Source organism: Somniosus microcephalus, chromosome 21 (assembly GCF_052327205.1).
Source record: "Somniosus microcephalus isolate GS21.2 chromosome 21, FLI_Smic_1.0, whole genome shotgun sequence".
In the NCBI taxonomy this organism is placed as follows: domain Eukaryota; kingdom Metazoa; phylum Chordata; class Chondrichthyes; order Squaliformes; family Somniosidae; genus Somniosus; species Somniosus microcephalus.
Genome location: NC_141007.1, coordinates 17814084 through 17834684, shown reverse-complemented (window position 1 = coordinate 17834684; position 20601 = coordinate 17814084). Strand labels below are relative to the sequence as shown.

General features: G+C 47.9%; 1 protein-coding gene across 8 annotated transcripts in view; it reads left to right on the top strand.

Moving 5' to 3' along the window:
- fbf1 (Fas binding factor 1) overlaps positions 1 to 19046 on the top strand; it is a 134773-nt gene extending 115727 nt beyond the window's left edge. For 7 of the 8 annotated variants that reach the window (XM_085963298.1, XM_085963299.1, XM_085963297.1 and 4 more), the window contains 3 exons: positions 12811 to 12928; positions 16111 to 16250; positions 17864 to 19046. In XM_085963298.1, the coding sequence (XP_085819424.1) occupies positions 12811 to 12928; positions 16111 to 16250; positions 17864 to 17932 (327 nt within the window). In that variant the 3' untranslated portion in view covers positions 17933 to 19046. Of the gene's footprint in view, positions 1 to 12810; positions 12929 to 13558; positions 13690 to 16110; positions 16251 to 17863 lie in introns of those variants that run through there. The other variant, XM_085963296.1, reaches the window with a different exon arrangement.
- Positions 19047 to 20601: the final 1555 nt, after the last annotated feature.

The window sequence follows — 20601 nt, the reverse complement described above, 5'->3', positions numbered from 1 at the left end:
GACAGATACTGTAACTGGGAGAAACAAGGAACAGTTACACCAGGTAACAGGAGGGAGGTAGGGAGAGAGGACAGATACTGTAACTGGGAGAAACAAGGAACAGTTACACCAGGTAACAGGAGGGAGGTAGGGAGAGAGGACAGATACTGTAACTGGGAGAAACAAGGAACAGTTACACCAGGTAACAGGAGGGAGGCAGGGAGAGAGGACAGATACTGTAACTGGGAGAAACAAGGAACAGTTACACCAGGTAACAGGGGAGGGAGGCAGGGAGAGAGGACAGATACTGTAACTGGGAGAAACAAGGAACAGTTACACCAGGTAACAGGAGGGAGGCAGGGAGCGAGGACAGATACTGTAACTGGGAGAAACAAGGAACAGTTACACCAGGTAACACAGGAGGGAGGTAGGGAGAGAGGACAGATACTGTAACTGGGAGAAACAAGGAACAGTTACACCAGGTAACAGGAGGGAGGTAGGGAGAGAGGACAGATACTGTAACTGGGAGAAACAAGGAACAGTTACACCAGGTAACAGGAGGGAGGCAGGGAGAGAGGACAGATACTGTAACTGGGAGAAACAAGGAACAGTTACACCAGGTAACAGGAGGGAGGCAGGGAGAGAGGACAGATACTGTAACTGGGAGAAACGAGGAACAGTTACACCAGGTAACAGGAGGGAGGCAGGGAGAGAGGACAGATACTGTAACTGGGAGAAACGAGGAACAGTTACACCAGGTAACAGGAGGGAGGTAGGGAGAGAGGACAGATACTGTAACTGGGAGAAACGAGGAACAGTTACACCAGGTAACAGGAGGGAGGTAGGGAGAGAGGACAGATACTGTAACTGGGAGAAACAAGGAACAGTTACACCAGGTAACAGGAGGGAGGCAGGGAGAGAGGACAGATACTGTAACTGGGAGAAACAAGGAACAGTTACACCAGGTAACACAGGAGGGAGGTAGGGAGAGAAGACAGATACTGTAACTGGGAGAAACAAGCAACAGTTACACCAGGTAACAGGGGAGGGAGGCAGGGAGAGAGGACAGATACTGTAACTGGGAGAAACAAGGAACAGTTACACCAGGTAACAGGCGGGAGGCAGGGAGAGAGGACAGATACTGTAACTGGGAGAAACAAGGAACAGTTACACCAGGTAACAGGAGGGAGGTAGGGAGAGAGGACAGATACTGTAACTGGGAGAAACAAGGAACAGTTACACCAGGTAACAGGAGGGAGGCAGGGAGAGAGGACAGATACTGTAACTGGGAGAAACAAGGAACAGTTACACCAGGTAACACAGGAGGGAGGTAGGGAGAGAAGACAGATACTGTAACTGGGAGAAACAAGGAACAGTTACACCAGGTAACACAGGAGGGAGGTAGGGAGAGAAGACAGATACTGTAACTGGGAGAAACAAGGAACAGTTACACCAGGTAACACAGGAGGGAGGTAGGGAGAGAAGACAGATACTGTAACTGGGAGAAACAAGCAACAGTTACACCAGGTAACAGGGGAGGGAGGCAGGGAGAGAGGACAGATACTGTAACTGGGAGAAACAAGGAACAGTTACACCAGGTAACAGGGGAGGGAGGCAGGGAGAGAAGACAGATACTGTAACTGGGAGAAACAAGGAACAGTTACACCAGGTAACAGGCGGGAGGCAGGGAGAGAGGACAGATACTGTAACTGGGAGAAACAAGGAACAGTTACACCAGGTAACAGGAGGGAGGCAGGGAGAGAGGACAGATACTGTAACTGGGAGAAACAAGGAACAGTTACACCAAGTAACAGGAGGGAGGCAGGGAGAGAGGACAGATACTGTAACTGGGAGAAACAAGGAACAGTTACACCAGGTAACAGGAGGGAGGCAGGGAGAGAGGACAGATACTGTAACTGGGAGAAACAAGGAACAGTTACACCAGGTAACAGGAGGGAGGCAGGGAGAGAGGACAGATACTGTAACTGGGAGAAACAAGGAACAATTACACCAGGTAACACAGGAGGGAGGTAGGGAGAGAGGACAGATACTGTAACTGGGAGAAACAAGGAACAGTTACACCAGGTAACAGGAGGGAGGTAGGGAGAGAGGACAGATACTGTAACTGGGAGAAACAAGGAACAGTTACACCAGGTAACAGGAGGGAGGCAGGGAGAGAGGACAGATACTGTAACTGGGAGAAACAAGGAACAGTTACACCAGGTAACACAGGCGGGAGGCAGGGAGAGAGGACAGATACTGTAACTGGGAGAAACAAGGAACAGTTACACCAGGTAACAGGAGGGAGGCAGGGAGAGAGGACAGATACTGTAACTGGGAGAAACAAGGAACAGTTACACCAGGTAACAGGAGGGAGGTAGGGAGAGAGGACAGATACTGTAACTGGGAGAAACAAGGAACAGTTACACCAGGTAACAGGAGGGAGGCAGGCAGAGAGGACAGATACTGTAACTGGGAGAAACAAGGAACAGTTACACCAGGTAACAGGAGGGAGGCAGGCAGAGAGGACAGATACTGTAACTGGAGAAACAAGGAACAGTTACACCAGGTAACAGGGGAGGGAGGTAGGGAGAGAGGACAGATACTGTAACTGGGAGAAACAAGGAACAGTTACACCAGGTAACAGGAGGGAGGCAGGGAGAGAGGACAGATACTGTAACTGGGAGAAACAAGGAACAGTTACACCAGGTAACAGGAGGGAGGTAGGGAGAGAGGACAGATACTGTAACTGGGAGAAACAAGGAACAGTTACACCAGGTAACAGGAGGGAGGTAGGGAGAGAGGACAGATACTGTAACTGGGAGAAACAAGGAACAGTTACACCAGGTAACAGGGGAGGGAGGCAGGGAGAGAGGACAGATACTGTAACTGGGAGAAACAAGGAACAGTTACACCAGGTAACAGGAGGGAGGCAGGGAGAGAGGACAGATACTGTAACTGGGAGAAACAAGGAACAGTTACACCAGGTAACAGGAGGGAGGTAGGGAGAGAGGACAGATACTGTAACTGGGAGAAACAAGGAACAGTTACACCAGGTAACAGGAGGGAGGTAGGGAGAGAGGACAGATACTGTAACTGGGAGAAACAAGGAACAGTTACACCAGGTAACAGGAGGGAGGCAGGGAGAGAGGACAGATACTGTAACTGGGAGAAACAATGAACAGTTACACCAGGTAACAGGAGGGAGGTAGGGAGAGAGGACAGATACTGTAACTGGGAGAAACAAGGAACAGTTACACCAGGTAACAGGCGGGAGGCAGGGAGAGAGGACAGATACTGTAACTGGGAGAAACAAGGAACAGTTACACCAGGTAACAGGAGGGAGGCAGGGAGAGAGGACAGATACTGTAACTGGGAGAAACAAGGAACAGTTACACCAGGTAACAGGAGGGAGGTAGGGAGAGAGGACAGATACTGTAACTGGGAGAAACAAGGAACAGTTACACCAGGTAACAGGAGGGAGGCAGGGAGAGAGGACAGATACTGTAACTGGGAGAAACAAGGAACAGTTACACCAGGTAACAGGAGGGAGGTAGGGAGAGAGGACAGATACTGTAACTGGGAGAAACAAGGAACAGTTACACCAGGTAACAGGAGGGAGGCAGGGAGAGAGGACAGATACTGTAACTGGGAGAAACAAGGAACAGTTACACCAGGTAACAGGAGGGAGGCAGGGAGAGAGGACAGATACTGTAACTGGGAGAAACAATGAACAGTTACACCAGGTAACAGGAGGGAGGCAGGGAGAGAGGACAGATACTGTAACTGGGAGAAACAAGGAACAGTTACACCAGGTAACAGGAGGGAGGCAGGGAGAGAGGACAGATACTGTAACTGGGAGAAACAAGGAACAGTTACACCAGGTAACAGGAGGGAGGCAGGGAGAGAGGACAGATACTGTAACTGGGAGAAACAAGGAACAGTTACACCAGGTAACAGGAGGGAGGTAGGGAGAGAGGACAGATACTGTAACTGGGAGAAACAAGGAACAGTTACACCAGGTAACAGGAGGGAGGCAGGGAGAGAGGACAGATACTGTAACTGGGAGAAACAAGGAACAGTTACACCAGGTAACAGGAGGGAGGTAGGGAGAGAGGACAGATACTGTAACTGGGAGAAACAAGGAACAGTTACACCAGGTAACAGGAGGGAGGGAGGGAGAGAGGACAGATACTGTAACTGGGAGAAACAAGGAACAGTTACACCAGGTAACAGGAGGGAGGTAGGGAGAGAGGACAGATACTGTAACTGGGAGAAACAAGGAACAGTTACACCAGGTAACAGGGGAGGGAGGCAGGGAGAGAGGACAGATACTGTAACTGGGAGAAACAAGGAACAGTTACACCAGGTAACAGGAGGGAGGTAGGGAGAGAAGACAGATACTGTAACTGGGAGAAACGAGGAACAGTTACACCAGGTAACAGGAGGGAGGCAGGGAGAGAGGACAGATACTGTAACTGGGAGAAACAAGGAACAGTTACACCAGGTAACAGGAGGGAGGTAGGGAGAGAGGACAGATACTGTAACTGGGAGAAACGAGGAACAGTTACACCAGGTAACAGGAGGGAGGTAGGGAGAGAGGACAGATACTGTAACTGGGAGAAACAAGGAACAGTTACACCAGGTAACAGGAGGGAGGCAGGGAGAGAGGACAGATACTGTAACTGGGAGAAACAAGGAACAGTTACACCAGGTAACAGGAGGGAGGCAGGGAGAGAGGACAGATACTGTAACTGGGAGAAACAAGGAACAGTTACACCAGGTAACAGGAGGGAGGTAGGGAGAGAGGACAGATACTGTAACTGGGAGAAACAAGGAACAGTTACACCAGGTAACAGGAGGGAGGTAGGGAGAGAGGACAGGTACTGTAACTGGGAGAAACAAGGAACAGTTACACCAGGTAACAGGAGGGAGGCAGGGAGAGAGGACAGATACTGTAACTGGGAGAAACAAGGAACAGTTACACCAGGTAACAGGAGGGAGGCAGGGAGAGAAGACAGATACTGTAACTGGGAGAAACAAGGAACAGTTACACCAGGTAACAGGGGAGGGAGGCAGGGAGAGAGGACAGATACTGTAACTGGGAGAAACAAGGAACAGTTACACCAGGTAACAGGGAGGGAGGCAGGGAGAGAGGACAGATACTGTAACTGGGAGAAACAAGGAACAGTTACACCAGGTAACAGGGAGGGAGGTAGGGAGAGAGGACAGATACTGTAACTGGGAGAAACAAGGAACAGTTACACCAGGTAACAGGAGGGAGGCAGGGAGAGAAGACAGATACTGTAACTGGGAGAAACAAGGAACAGTTACACCAGGTAACAGGAGGGAGGCAGGGAGAGAGGACAGATACTGTAACTGGGAGAAACAAGGAACAGTTACACCAGGTAACAGGAGGGAGGCAGGCAGAGAGGACAGATACTGTAACTGGGAGAAACAAGGAACAGTTACACCAGGTAACAGGAGGGAGGCAGGGAGAGAGGACAGATACTGTAACTGGGAGAAACGAGGAACAGTTACACCAGGTAACAGGAGGGAGGCAGGCAGAGAGGACAGATACTGTAACTGGGAGAAACAAGGAACAGTTACACCAGGTAACAGGAGGGAGGCAGGGAGAGAGGACAGATACTGTAACTGGGAGAAACGAGGAACAGTTACACCAGGTAACAGGAGGGAGGCAGGGAGAGAGGACAGATACTGTAACTGGGAGAAACGAGGAACAGTTACACCAGGTAACAGGAGGGAGGCAGGAGAGAGGACAGATACTGTAACTGGGAGAAACAAGGAACAGTTACACCAGGTAACAGGGGAGGGAGGCAGGGAGAGAGGACAGATACTGTAACTGGGAGAAACAAGGAACAGTTACACCAGGTAACAGGAGGGAGGTAGGGAGAGAAGACAGATACTGTAACTGGGAGAAACGAGGAACAGTTACACCAGGTAACAGGAGGGAGGCAGGGAGAGAGGACAGATACTGTAACTGGGAGAAACAAGGAACAGTTACACCAGGTAACAGGAGGGAGGTAGGGAGAGAGGACAGATACTGTAACTGGGAGAAACGAGGAACAGTTACACCAGGTAACAGGAGGGAGGTAGGGAGAGAGGACAGATACTGTAACTGGGAGAAACAAGGAACAGTTACACCAGGTAACAGGAGGGAGGCAGGGAGAGAGGACAGATACTGTAACTGGGAGAAACAAGGAACAGTTACACCAGGTAACAGGAGGGAGGCAGGGAGAGAGGACAGATACTGTAACTGGGAGAAACAAGGAACAGTTACACCAGGTAACAGGAGGGAGGTAGGGAGAGAGGACAGATACTGTAACTGGGAGAAACAAGGAACAGTTACACCAGGTAACAGGAGGGAGGTAGGGAGAGAGGACAGATACTGTAACTGGGAGAAACAAGGAACAGTTACACCAGGTAACAGGAGGGAGGCAGGGAGAGAGACGGAACAAGAATACTGTAACTGGGAGAAACAAGGAACAGTTACACCAGGTAACAGGAGGGAGGCAGGGAGAGAGGACAGATACTGTAACTGGGAGAAACAAGGAACAGTTACACCAGGTAACAGGGAGGGAGGCAGGGAGAGAGGACAGATACTGTAACTGGGAGAAACAAGGAACAGTTACACCAGGTAACAGGGGAGGGAGGCAGGGAGAGAGGACAGATACTGTAACTGGGAGAAACAAGGAACAGTTACACCAGGTAACAGGAGGGAGGCAGGGAGAGAGGACAGATACTGTAACTGGGAGAAACAAGGAACAGTTACACCAGGTAACAGGAGGGAGGCAGGGAGAGAGGACAGATACTGTAACTGGGAGAAACAAGGAACAGTTACACCAGGTAACAGGAGGGAGGCAGGGAGAGAGGACAGATACTGTAACTGGGAGAAACAAGGAACAGTTACACCAGGTAACAGGAGGGAGGCAGGGAGAGAGGACAGATACTGTAACTGGGAGAAACAAGGAACAGTTACACCAGGTAACAGGAGGGAGGCAGGGAGAGAGGACAGATACTGTAACTGGGAGAAACAAGGAACAGTTACACCAGGTAACAGGAGGGAGGCAGGGAGAGAGGACAGATACTGTAACTGGGAGAAACAAGGAACAGTTACACCAGGTAACAGGAGGGAGGCAGGAGAGAGGACAGATACTGTAACTGGGAGAAACAAGGAACAGTTACACCAGGTAACAGGAGGGAGGCAGGGAGAGAGGACAGATACTGTAACTGGGAGAAACAAGGAACAGTTACACCAGGTAACAGGAGGGAGGTAGGGAGAGAGGACAGATACTGTAACTGGGAGAAACAAGGAACAGTTACACCAGGTAACAGGAGGGAGGTAGGAGAGAGGACAGATACTGTAACTGGGAGAAACAAGGAACAGTTACACCAGGTAACAGGAGGGAGGTAGGGAGAGAGGACAGATACTGTAACTGGGAGAACAAGAACAGTTACACCAGGTAACACGGGCAGGAGGCAGGGAGAGAGGACAGATACTGTAACTGGGAGAAACAAGGAACAGTTACACCAGGTAACAGGAGGGAGGCAGGGAGAGAGGACAGATACTGTAACTGGGAGAAACAAGGAACAGTTACACCAGGTAACAGGAGGGAGGCAGGGAGAGAGGACAGATACTGTAACTGGGAGAAACGAGGAACAGTTACACCAGGTAACAGGGGAGGGAGGCAGGGAGAGAAGACAGATACTGTAACTGGGAGAAACAAGGAACAGTTACACCAGGTAACAGGAGGGAGGTAGGGAGAGAGTACAGATACTGTAACTGGGAGAAACAAGGAACAGTTACACCAGGTAACAGGAGGGAGGCAGGGAGAGAGGACAGATACTGTAACTGGGAGAAACAAGGAACAGTTACACCAGGTAACAGGAGGGAGGCAGGGAGAGAGGACAGATACTGTAACTGGGAGAAACAAGGAACAGTTACACCAGGTAACAGGAGGGAGGTAGGGAGAGAGGACAGATACTGTAACTGGGAGAAACAACGAACAGTTACACCAGGTAACAGGAGGGAGGTAGGGAGAGAGGACAGATACTGTAACTGGGAGAAACAAGGAACAGTTACACCAGGTAACAGGAGGGAGGCAGGGAGAGAGGACAGATACTGTAACTGGGAGAAACAAGGAACAGTTACACCAGGTAACAGGAGGGAGGCAGGGAGAGAGGACAGATACTGTAACTGGGAGAAACAAGGAACAGTTACACCAGGTAACAGGAGGGAGGCAGGGAGAGAGGACAGATACTGTAACTGGGAGAAACAAGGAACAGTTACACCAGGTAACAGGAGGGAGGCAGGGAGAGAGGACAGATACTGTAACTGGGAGAAACAAGGAACAGTTACACCAGGTAACAGGAGGGAGGTAGGGAGAGAGGACAGATACTGTAACTGGGAGAAACAAGGAACAGTTACACCAGGTAACAGGAGGGAGGCAGGGAGAGAGGACAGATACTGTAACTGGGAGAAACAAGGAACAGTTACACCAGGTAACAGGAGGGAGGCAGGGAGAGAGGACAGATAGTGTAACTGGGAGAAACAAGGAACAGTTACACCAGGTAACGGGGGAGGGAGGCAGGGAGAGAGGACAGATACTGTAACTGGGAGAAACAAGGAACAGTTACACCAGGTAACACAGGAGGGAGGCAGGGAGAGAGGACAGATACTGTAACTGGGAGAAATAAGGAACAGTTACACCAGGTAACAGGAGGGAGGCAGGGAGAGAGGACAGATACTGTAACTGGGAGAAATAAGGAACAGTTACAGCAGGTAACAGGAGGGAGGCAGGGAGAGAGGACAGATACTGTAACTGGGAGAAACAAGGAACAGTTACACCAGGTAACAGGAGGGAGGCAGGGAGAGAGGACAGATACTGTAACTGGGAGAAACAAGGAACAGTTACACCAGGTAACAGGAGGGAGGCAGGGAGAGAGGACAGATACTGTAACTGGGAGAAACAAGGAACAGTTACACCAGGTAACAGGAGGGAGGCAGGGAGAGAGGACAGATACTGTAACTGGGAGAAACAAGGAACAGTTACACCAGGTAACAGGAGGGAGGTAGGGAGAGAGGACAGATACTGTAACTGGGAGAAACAAGGAACAGTTACACCAGGTAACAGGAGGGAGGCAGGGAGAGAGGACAGATACTGTAACTGGGAGAAGCGAGGAACAGTTACACCAGGTAACAGGAGGGAGGCAGGGAGAGAGGACAGATACTGTAACTGGGAGAAGCGAGGAACAGTTACACCAGGTAACAGGAGGGAGGTAGGGAGAGAGGACAGATACTGTAACTGGGAGAAGCGAGGAACAGTTACACCAGGTAACAGGAGGGAGGCAGGGAGAGAGGACAGATACTGTAACTGGGAGAAACAAGGAACAGTTACACCAGGTAACAGGAGGGAGGCAGGGAGAGAGGACAGATACTGTAACTGGGAGAAGCGAGGAACAGTTACACCAGGTAACAGGAGGGAGGTAGGGAGAGAGGACAGATACTGTAACTGGGAGAAACAAGGAACAGTTACACCAGGTAACAGGAGGGAGGTAGGGAGAGAGGACAGATACTGTAACTGGGAGAAGCGAGGAACAGTTACACCAGGTAACAGGAGGGAGGTAGGGAGAGAGGACAGATACTGTAACTGGGAGAAGCGAGGAACAGTTACACCAGGTAACAGGAGGGAGGCAGGGAGAGAGGACAGATACTGTAACTGGGAGAAGCGAGGAACAGTTACACCAGGTAACAGGAGGGAGGTAGGGAGAGAGGACAGATACTGTAACTGGGAGAAACAAGGAACAGTTACACCAGGTAACAGGAGGGAGGTAGGGAGAGAGGACAGATACTGTAACTGGGAGAAACAAGGAACAGTTACACCAGGTAACAGGAGGGAGGTAGGGAGAGAGGACAGATACTGTAACTGGGAGAAACAAGGAACAGTTACACCAGGTAACAGGAGGGAGGTAGGGAGAGAGGACAGATACTGTAACTGGGAGAAACAAGGAACAGTTACACCAGGTAACAGGAGGGAGGCAGGGAGAGAGGACAGATACTGTAACTGGGAGAAACAAGGAACAGTTACACCAGGTAACACAGGCGGGAGGCAGGGAGAGAGGACAGATACTGTAACTGGGAGAAACAAGGAACAGTTACACCAGGTAACAGGAGGGAGGCAGGGAGAGAGGACAGATACTGTAACTGGGAGAAACAAGGAACAGTTACACCAGGTAACAGGAGGGAGGTAGGGAGAGAGGACAGATACTGTAACTGGGAGAAACAAGGAACAGTTACACCAGGTAACAGGAGGGAGGCAGGGAGAGAGGACAGATACTGTAACTGGGAGAAACAAGGAACAGTTACACCAGGTAACAGGAGGGAGGTAGGGAGAGAGGACAGATACTGTAACTGGGAGAAACAAGGAACAGTTACACCAGGTAACAGGAGGGAGGCAGGGAGAGAGGACAGATACTGTAACTGGGAGAAACAAGGAACAGTTACACCAGGTAACAGGAGGGAGGTAGGGAGAGAAGACAGATACTGTAACTGGGAGAAACAAGGAACAGTTACACCAGGTAACAGGAGGGAGGTAGGGAGAGAGGACAGATACTGTAACTGGGAGAAACGAGGAACAGTTACACCAGGTAACAGGAGGGAGGCAGGGAGAGAGGACAGATACTGTAACTGGGAGAAACAAGGAACAGTTACACCAGGTAACAGGAGGGAGGCAGGGAGAGAGGACAGATACTGTAACTGGGAGAAACAAGGAACAGTTACACCAGGTAACAGGTGGAGCAAGGAGAGGGAACAGGCACAGAAAATGGGGAGAAACAAGGAACAGCTACACCAGGTACTGTGGGGGGGGAAGGAAATAACAGGTACCTTTTTTGGTGGGTGGGGGGGGCGCAGGTAGACTGGCTTCACTTGATACCACACAAGAACTGCCACAGTAGTAGCTAACATTGCCTGATGGCTGAGAGTGAGCAGAGCTGTTGGGTGTACTTTTAAACTAACGGTGGCTTGTGGGAAAGTAGTTGTGATTGCGTTGCTATTACATGGAATGACTTCAAGATACCATGTGCCTGAGACAGTCATATACCACACACTGTTTGGTGCCAAAACCAAATAAACTGAAGTACAACATGTACATTTACATTGCTTAGAACTATCTGATGAACTTCACAGTCCAATGCTGACTGTGAATAGACTGGTAGTGATGAGGATTCAGCAGCAAGCGTGTAGGAAAAGTGTCAGAGATGAAATTGGGCACATTCTAGATTTTTCGCCTTTAAATAAATGATCGCTCATAAAATTGGGTTTCAGTTAAAGGAAAGCAGTGCACGTGACTGCACAGAACATTTCGAGAGTCCTAACAGAGATTCTTACATGTGAGATGGCCGGGCCTATATGATTATCTTTTATCTGCCTATATATACACATCATAGTTAATGCTTGAAAATAGCTGTATCTAGACAGTCTAGCCAGGTTCGTTTTGTATCAAGGTCCCCTCAACGTCACATATGGGACAATGAGGATGTCACTTCAAGAAAGAAAGCGCTTGTATTTATATGACGCCTTTCACGGCATCCCAAAGCGCTTCACAGCCAATGAAGTACTTTTGAAGTGTAGTTGCTGTTGTGGTGTAGGGAAACACGGCAGCCAATTTGCGCACAGCAAGATCCCACAAACAGCAATGAGATAATGGCCAGATAATCTCTGAGTGTTGGTTGAGGGATAAATATTGGCCAGGACACTGGGGAGCTGGGATCTTTTGCATCGACCTGAGAGGGCAGACGGGGCCTCGGTTTAACATCTCATCCAAAAGACGGCACCTCCAAACAGTGCAGCACTCCCTCAGTACTGGACTGAAGTGTCAGCCTGGATTATGTGCTCGAGTCTCTGGACTGGGACTTGAATCCACAACCTTCTGACACAGAAGCGAGAGTGCTACCACTGAGCCTCGGCCGACACTTCAGTGAAACCTCCTGATGTCACATCAGGGTAAGTTCAGTGTAGGTGTCTGCCTACATCATGGCAATTATTACACTTCAGAAGTAGTTCATTATTTGAAAGACTTTGAGGTGCTTCAGCTTGAAGAGATACTGCAGAGGGCCCTAATAAGTGCAAGCATTTCAGTATTGCTAAACAAAAGAGCTGTACTTGGACTCTTAGACCCACATCCTTAAAGCATTAAGCACAGTTACAAGCAATGACAGAAAGACCAATTAGAGTACAGATATCTGTTGCTAAGTAGTTTGAGGGACCATGCACATTCAGTAAAATACTTGTAGCCATATTGTTATATGCCCACAGAGCAGTGAATGGTGTGAGAAGACTGGGTAGTGCAGTGGGTTAAACCCTGACCTTTCACCTCTGCAATCTGGATTCAGATCCAGCCACATTGATGGGATGGATGTATTTTTCCTGTAGGGCCCTATTTCCTTGAGGGAATGGGTCACTTTATTATTAACTGCCCTTTATTCAGTAATTTTGACTTAAAGAACATAAGATGGTTGGTGTGGAGAAACTGAAAATGTCTCATTGGTACAGTCTAGGCCCTTCTTCTCAAATTGGAACAGAGTAGAGGGATCTTTACTCTGCATCTAACCAGATGCTACTTAGCAACAGATATCTGTACTCTAATTGGTCTTTCTGTCATAGCTTGTAACTGTGCTTATTGGGACAGTGACGAGAAAGCTTTACTCTGCATCTAACTAGGAGTCCTTAGTGGAACATGGGAGTGCTTGATGCTGATAGAAATGCTATGATAAAATTACATCCCTTCTGTCTAAATGTTTCATTTCCAGGAACGCCTGAGTCTGGCCCAGCAACGACATCATCCGCACCAACTCTCAGTGGAAATCCCCATCAACACTCTGGCGCCACCCATCAGGAATCGGCCAGTATCCTTGACAAACTATTCATGTAAGTGCTTTACTGAAACTCTGATTTCCTGGTGATGGGGAAATGGCTAGGATTGAGCAATACACTCTTTATTAATTGTATTCCTCAGACTTTGGGTGCAAACCGAGGGATGCTTGTATCTTAAAAGGGCATTTCAGTTGGGGACAATGCAGTGTAATATATAAAGTGTGTAATCTGCCTCTTCCCTACCATTCAGCAAGCATGTTTCAGTTTCCTCCCTGTTGAATCAGGAGTCTGTGCATTTCTTGCTCGACTGCTTAGGTGGAGCAAGTACTCACTGCACCGAGTGACCGTTCATTCTGTAAGCGTAAAGTCACTCTTTAAGATTTAGTTGTGGTTCATTAACTTATGTTGATGTGCCTTTCTTCTTCCTCTCCCGCATCGTCTTTTTGCGTTCCATACAAAGTATTTTCAACCACCCGTGATCCTGCTCTCTAGAATTCTCTTCTAAAAACCCTTCTCTTGGACTGTGTCTTCAGTCTGCTCCGCTCCCCAGATTCCAACACTTGCTGTCACGGCCTTCCTCTTCCTTCTTGTAAGATGCTCTGAGCCATTCGCCCACACAAGGAGCACAGTACTAATGTAATTCTGCAGGATCCTCGTCCTATTGTCCACTTTCTTTCATTACAGCAGTGACTACACTTCAAAACAAAAGTACTTCATTGGCTGTAAAGCGCTTTGCGACGTCCCACGGTCGTGAAAGGCGCTATATAAATGCAAGTCTTTCGTTTTCTTGTGTGTTTTGAGTTTATTTGTAATTTTATGGAAATGAAAACACAAAACGCAGGAAATATACAGTCTGTCGGTATGAGAAAAGAGAAAAGGTGGGATGACATTTTAAGTGTGGACTCTTTTTATCAGACATGTTAAGCTGTCTCTTTTCCCTTTTCAGAGGCTGATGGACCAGCTGTGTATTTCTGGCATTTTCTGGCTCGGTGCAGCACTCTCGCCTCTGAATCAGTCGTTTTCCTGATTTTCATCATCTGCAGATTGTTTTTCTTTTTATTGCAACACTGTATTCTGCGTTTTTCTTCATAATCCTTGCCACAGATCTCATTCCAGTGAAGTAGGAAAAGAACGAATTTGCGTTTCACAGGATGTGCCAAAGCGCTTCACAGTCAATGAATTGTGTAGTCGCTTGTTTTACAGGCAAATGTGGTAGCCGATTAGTGCACAGCAAAGTCCCACAAACAGCAATGAGATAAATGACCAGGTAGTCTGTTTTGGTGATGGTTGAGGGAAAACTGCTGGCCAGGACACTGGGGAAACTGCCCTGCTCTTTAAATAGTGCCATGGGAATCTAACGTCTCATCCGAAAGACGGAACCTCTGACAATGTAGCAGTCCCTCAGTACACCACTGTAGTATCATCCTAGATTGTGTGCTCAAGTCTTGGAGTGGGACTAGAACCCATGGCTTTGTGATTCAGAGGCAAGAGTGCTACACCGAGCCAGGCTGACACTTGCTGTGCTACAGGTGGTGAGGAGGTGGATCTTCATAGATCCCCTCACTGTAACATGCTAGGGAGGAACAGGTGACTTTGGACCTATGGTTCCCAAAGCTTTCCACCACTGGTGGTTTTCTTGCCTCATTTCTGGGTCTGTTGTAGACTAATTGATAGCGATTGATTGCCATAATCCATAACTCCATTATTGATGTATCTTGTGATTACTAGGATGGTAGAAAATGAATCAGATGGACCATGGCCTTTTATTGTCCAGCAATTCCTATGTTCCTGTCCTTGTACTAAGTGGCTTCCTCTGATTGAACTGAAGCTAGCACTTGAAGGGGCAGTGTAGGTGGATTGCCTTGGTGGTTCGAATCACCTCTCCTACTTGGTTCTAGACGACAGGAATTACAGTGAACAGGATTGGAACACAGACAAGCTTTTCGGACTCAACCGTATGGTGTTTAATAAGGTTAACACACACACCCGCCTCCAGTACATAAAATGCCTGGTGGAGTAAAACAAACAGTACAACTTGGCCCGTTGAACAGACCCCTGTCTCGTATTAAGACGCCTAAAATCACACTGTGTTGCTATACAGAGTATAACATGGACTTGTCCCACAAACCCCGGAACATACACTATATAATACACACAGAACCTCCCCACTAAACCCCTCTGGATTGGTTGGGACACACAACACCCCCTCACACAGTACCAGTGGTCTTAAGGATGCGTGGGCTTGGACAATGCTCACCCCGATTGTCCGTTTTCTTGCTCGCTGTTTCCCTGTGTAGAGCGTGTCTCCTGGTTCCGTATCGCCGATGCAGTATCCAAGTCCCAGTTTCGAGGTTCGTTCCTACAGTCGAAGAGCAAGGCGAGGCTCTTGTCGCTTGTGGTGGTTTCTTCTCTCTGTCTCGGATGGAGTGCTCGGTTCTTGGTTCAGAGATGAGGGCACGCGAAGGCAAGAGCAAGCGAGAATGGCCAAAGCTGCCTCCTCTTATATTCTAAAAGTTCAGTGATGTCTTTTTAATCACCCTTCTTTGTCTGGTTTCCCGCCTTTCGGAGCTATCCCATCTAGGTGCTGGTGTTAATGGCAGATGATGGGCCGCACTTCTCACCCAATCCTGGGTTAAGTGGTTTCCCATTAATTTACACTGGCCCTCCATCTTCTGCCCGTCACCGTATGAGTCACCTACCCGGGCCCATTGTTTCCCAGAGAACTCTGTCTGCTCAGACATTCTCCCGTAATCAGTTTGTAGGCCTGGCTGGAATCTCCTGTCCATCATGAACACCTGGGCCTCTCCCATCTTCTCCAAACAGGCTGCTGGTCAATCAGCAGTAACAATCATACAAAATGTTTAATACAAAAAATCCTTGGGGCCTGCACTGATGCTTACAGCAGTTGTGGAGGAGCAGAGCCTCAGCAACCTTCTCCATTTTCCCTGACACTTCTTGTCCATTGTAGAAGGCTATTAGAAGTGTAATTTTCCAAGTACGTAACCATGGCAAGGAATCTTGTCTGCCATCAGCGCATATTGGAAAATCGTGGGCGTGAACTTGGGAACATTCAGGCTTCTATCCTGACATAAGACTATTTTGGGGTTTGACTTTTTGTTTTTTCTGACCACCTCCAACTGCAAATCATTTTTGAATTTGTGCTGTTTGTAACCTTTTATTGTAAGTGGCATCTTCCAGCAAGAGTTAAATTTGAACTCTGTTCATTTGCCTTTCAGATCTTCCTCCAGTGCTTAATAATGCTCGGCATGGACTACCTGGGAATTCAAGGTCGGATAGGAATGTTGAGACAGCTGTGGGCACTGGGCCTTCAGACTTGGAGGCCAAACTTGCTATTTTCAGACATGCTGCTGAAAAGGTGAGGCCCTTTGGGTACTTAACGCTGTGCTATTTGGAGGTTTGAGGAATGTCCTGGTGCTATAGCAAGCATGGAACAACCATGTAGCGTGCCATGAAATGCTTAGACAGAGGTCAGCTCATGCGATGTCCCTGCGGAGTTCCTGGGTTGAGCTATCCTGACAGTAGAAGGTGAAGAGTAGAGAACAAGTATGGGAAGTCAACCAAAATCATACGGCAAGTTAGCCCAGGCAAGCGTGCACACCCTTCTGGCTGGTTACCGAACTGCAATGGTGACAGTGAGTGCTACAGGAATGACCTAGAGGAGGAGACAATCTAACCATATTAACAATATTGAGGTTCAGTGGGGTAGTTGACTTGAGTAAAGCTGTGATGGCCTTTCTGGGTACTGGACAGCTTCCCAAAACATATCATTTGGATCTGGTTTGCTGAAGGTGTTTGGTACTCACCATTATAAATAGCTAACTGTAGGCGAACATGGGGGGTGGGGGCAGAAAATTCACAAGAGGCCAGAGTCTGAGGAACAGAGTTCGGGAGGGAGAGTCTGCAGGGCAAGAGGAATTTACAGAGATCGGGAAAGGTAAGACAAGGATGAGAAATGGGAGGCATTTCTTGGGGCACTGGGAGCCAATGTAGGTCTGCTTGACAGAGTTTATGGGCGTGCGAGATAGGATACGGGAATTAGATTTTGGATGAGCTGAAGGGTAGAGGATAGAAGGCCGGCCAGGAGAGCATTGGAATAGTCAAGTCGGGAGGTGACAAAGGCATGGATGAGTGTTTCAGCAGCAGATGGGCTTAGGCAGGGGTAGAGGTGGGCGATGTTACGGAGATGGAAGTAGACGGTTTTGGAGAGGATATGGGGTTGGGAGCTTAGCTTGGGGTCAAATATGATGCCGAGACTGCGAGCAGTCTGGTTCGGCCTGAGGGAGAATTGGAGGATTGAATTGGTGGGTAGGGCACGGAGTTTGTGGCGAGGGCTTCAGTCTTCAGTGTTTAACTGGAGGACATTGCGGCTCATCCAAGACTTGATGTTGAACAAGCATTCTGACAACATGGAGGCAGTTGAGGGAGGTGGTGGAGCTGGGTGGTGTTCATGTACCTGTGGAATCTGAATCCATGTCTGGATGATGTTGCCAAGAGCAGTATGTAGATCACACAGAAATGCATCCCTGCCCACTTCCAGCTGAAGTCACTGGATTGCAGTCAAGAGCAGTTTTCACTTCCCTGACCCAGAGTGCTGAGGGCAATTGTGATACTGCCATTGATTAGTTCAATTAGTGCAGACCAGAAACCTGCCTTTTTCATCCTGTTCAGTTTCCGGGGAATGGGTGAGAGGAAGAAATAATTGAACTGGCTTAAGAAGGTTGCATTGCTGCCTCAGCTGGTAGTCCGGTCCAGTATCACTAAGTGAGCTTGTCGGACATCCTGTTTGGACATGGCCTGGGATCAGCACATTCTAAAGCGAGCTCAACCCAGAATCAAAGTATTCCCAAATGAGTCTGCACAGCTGTGTGTGTAAAGTCAACACACTCCCAAGTAATCCAGTTCAGATCAGCGTGTAGTCAGCCCACTGGTAGCCCTGCAGTGACTCTTGCCTTTTTTTCTCCTTTGCAGGATCGTGACTTCCTTGAAGATGAGCAGTTCTTCCTGGAGATGCTGAAGAAAGCTCCGTATAACACGTAAAGCCACAAGTGACACTGATGTTGGGGATTTTTTTTACATTTCTACATAAATTCCTTTGTGTGTGATCAATGTATGTAGTGATTGTAGTTTTTTTAATGCAATATACATATTTTTTTAAGTTTATAATAACTTTTGTAGAAAACAAAGCCAGCTATTTAAGTAAATCATGTTGTAAATGAACCATGTTCCTGACCATTCCAGTGGTAAAACATTTCCAATACATCTGCTGGCACGGATGCAGCTCATTCTTTGCCATACATTGAGTCTCATTGATTTCACTCGCTCTCCAGCAAGAGCAAGCCAGTCATTCCCAGCGTGGTGCGTACTGCAACTCTCAGTCCCCAGGATGGAGATTACGTCTCATGCGTGGGACTCCCACTAAATGTGAGAAGTTAGTAGACCTGTCCTGTTAGTAGGCAGTGTTTTAAATTGCCGTACCTGTTACGGTACCTTTCCACCAGCTAAGGACCAAATCCCCGCCTCTACGCACAAGCATGGATTTTGAGGACAGTCTGATTTTCCTGAAAAATGCACTTCTGAGTCAAACTAAAGAGGGCTTGCTTGGCTAAGGCCCAGATCTGGTTCCCACCCCAAGTCAATTTTTGTTTTGACATGAGATTTCCAGCTCAAGTATGTTTGTTTCCTTGGAACTGCAAAGGAGTCTGACTTGATGCTGGATCTAGTTACTCAACTGGGTGGGTGGGTGCGTGTCAGTCACAGATTAGTGTTACTTTACAACCCTTTGCCATGTGGATGAACACCAGAGTTCCAGTAGTTTCAGAACAGTCTTTGTTTTTATCCTTACTGCAGATTAATCCATGATCACATACATTCCGGGAGTTTCTCTTTCTCCTGCCCTTCCCCCTCCAACCTAACGGGCAGCAAACATTAGACACAACACAATAAACCACCCTTTGGTGGCTAGAGCACAGTTTTCATTCAGGAAGATCCTGTCTGGTTAACCTGCCTTTATTTTACAGGATTTTAATATTTTTTCAGTAAACTTTAAGATCAATTCATGCATAAGTTGTGCAAAGTTCTCTGTGTAATTAAGTCGACACAGCACGTTAAACATCTATATGTATTTTTGAAATAAAAACAGTGGTGCACAGCAGTCGATCGGCATCTGAAAGCAAGTTATGGTTAAAGTTTCGGGTGTAACATTTATTACTGTGTCGACATCAGGTGAGGACAGGGCAGGGCTCGGCGGTGATGCCCCAATGGGAGAAAGAATTTGCATTTCTGTAGCACCTTGCATGACCTCCGGATGTCCCAAAGCGCTTCGAAGTCCTATTGAAGTGTAGTCACTGTCGTAATTTAGGTAGGAAGGTTCCACAAACAACAATGAGATAAATACAGGAAACTTTTTTTTATCCGGCATGGACGGGACCGACGTGGTGCCGGTTCATCAAAATTCCGGATAACCGAAAGCTATAGTAAAAGATACGGAGCTGAGAGCTCCGTATAAAGCAACAAACCCTGTTGCTTAGCAACAGCTTCAGAACAATGGCCACAAGTTGCAAGCGTCTCTGTAGCTTAGCAACAGCTGCAGCCACACCCTTGCACAGCAACAAATGGAGGAAGGCAAGTAATAAAAGTTACCTGAACCTACTCCTGAATTTTGCCGGTTAACTGAGATTTCCGGTTATTTAGGTGCCAGTAAATCGAAAGTTTCCTGTAACCAGGTAATTTGTTTTGGTGATGGTTGAGAGATGGTTGTTGACCAAGACAGCAGAACTCTTGTGCTCTTCTTTGAATAGTGGCCCTGGGATCTTTCACGTCCACCTGAGAGGGCAGACGGTTTAACATCCCATCCGAAAGATGTCACCTCCGACAGTGCAGCGCTCCCTCAGTACTGTACTGGAGTGTCAGCCTAGATTATGGGCTCAAGTCTCTGGAGTGGGACTCAAACCGACTGCCTTCTGACTCCGAGGCGAGAGTGCTACCCAGTGAGCCAGGGCTGACACCTAGAGAATATATATTTTAATTATCAATTACAATTATTGCATGAAGAGTTGCCACTTTCAAAAGCTCTAGCATAACACAAACAAATGTTGGTATTAAGTTTTATGGGGTAATTTCCAACAGTACTACTCAAGAATGCCCACAATTAGTGTTGTGGTCTTGCCAGTATTGCTGACAGCGGGATCACAATTTTAAAAAATGGATCAGTCTTTTTCCTTTTGGAAAAACTGCAGGATCTAAACTACAGTGATCTAAACTGTAAACCAGGGCATGGTAAGGCCTCAACCGTGGAATCTTTGGTTGGGGAAGAGACCATTGTGGTGCCAGAGGACTGGAGAATTGCAAATGTTACACCATTGTTCAGAAAGGGTGTAACGATAAACCCAGCAACTACAGGCCAGTCAGTTTAACGTCAGTAGTGGGGAAGCTCGTGGAAACAGTAATCGGACAAAATTAACAGTCACTGGGATAGGTGTGGAATCATTGAGGAAAACCAGCACGGATTTGTTAAAGGTAAATTGCGTTTAACTAACTTGATCGAGTTTTTTGATGAGGTAACAGGGTTGCTGAGGGTAATGTGGTTAAAGGCGTTTGACAAAGTGCCACATAATAGGCTTACCAGCAAATTTGAAGCCATGGAATAAAAGGGACAGTGGCAGCATGGATAGGGAATTGGCTAAGTGACAGGAAACAGAGAGTAGTGC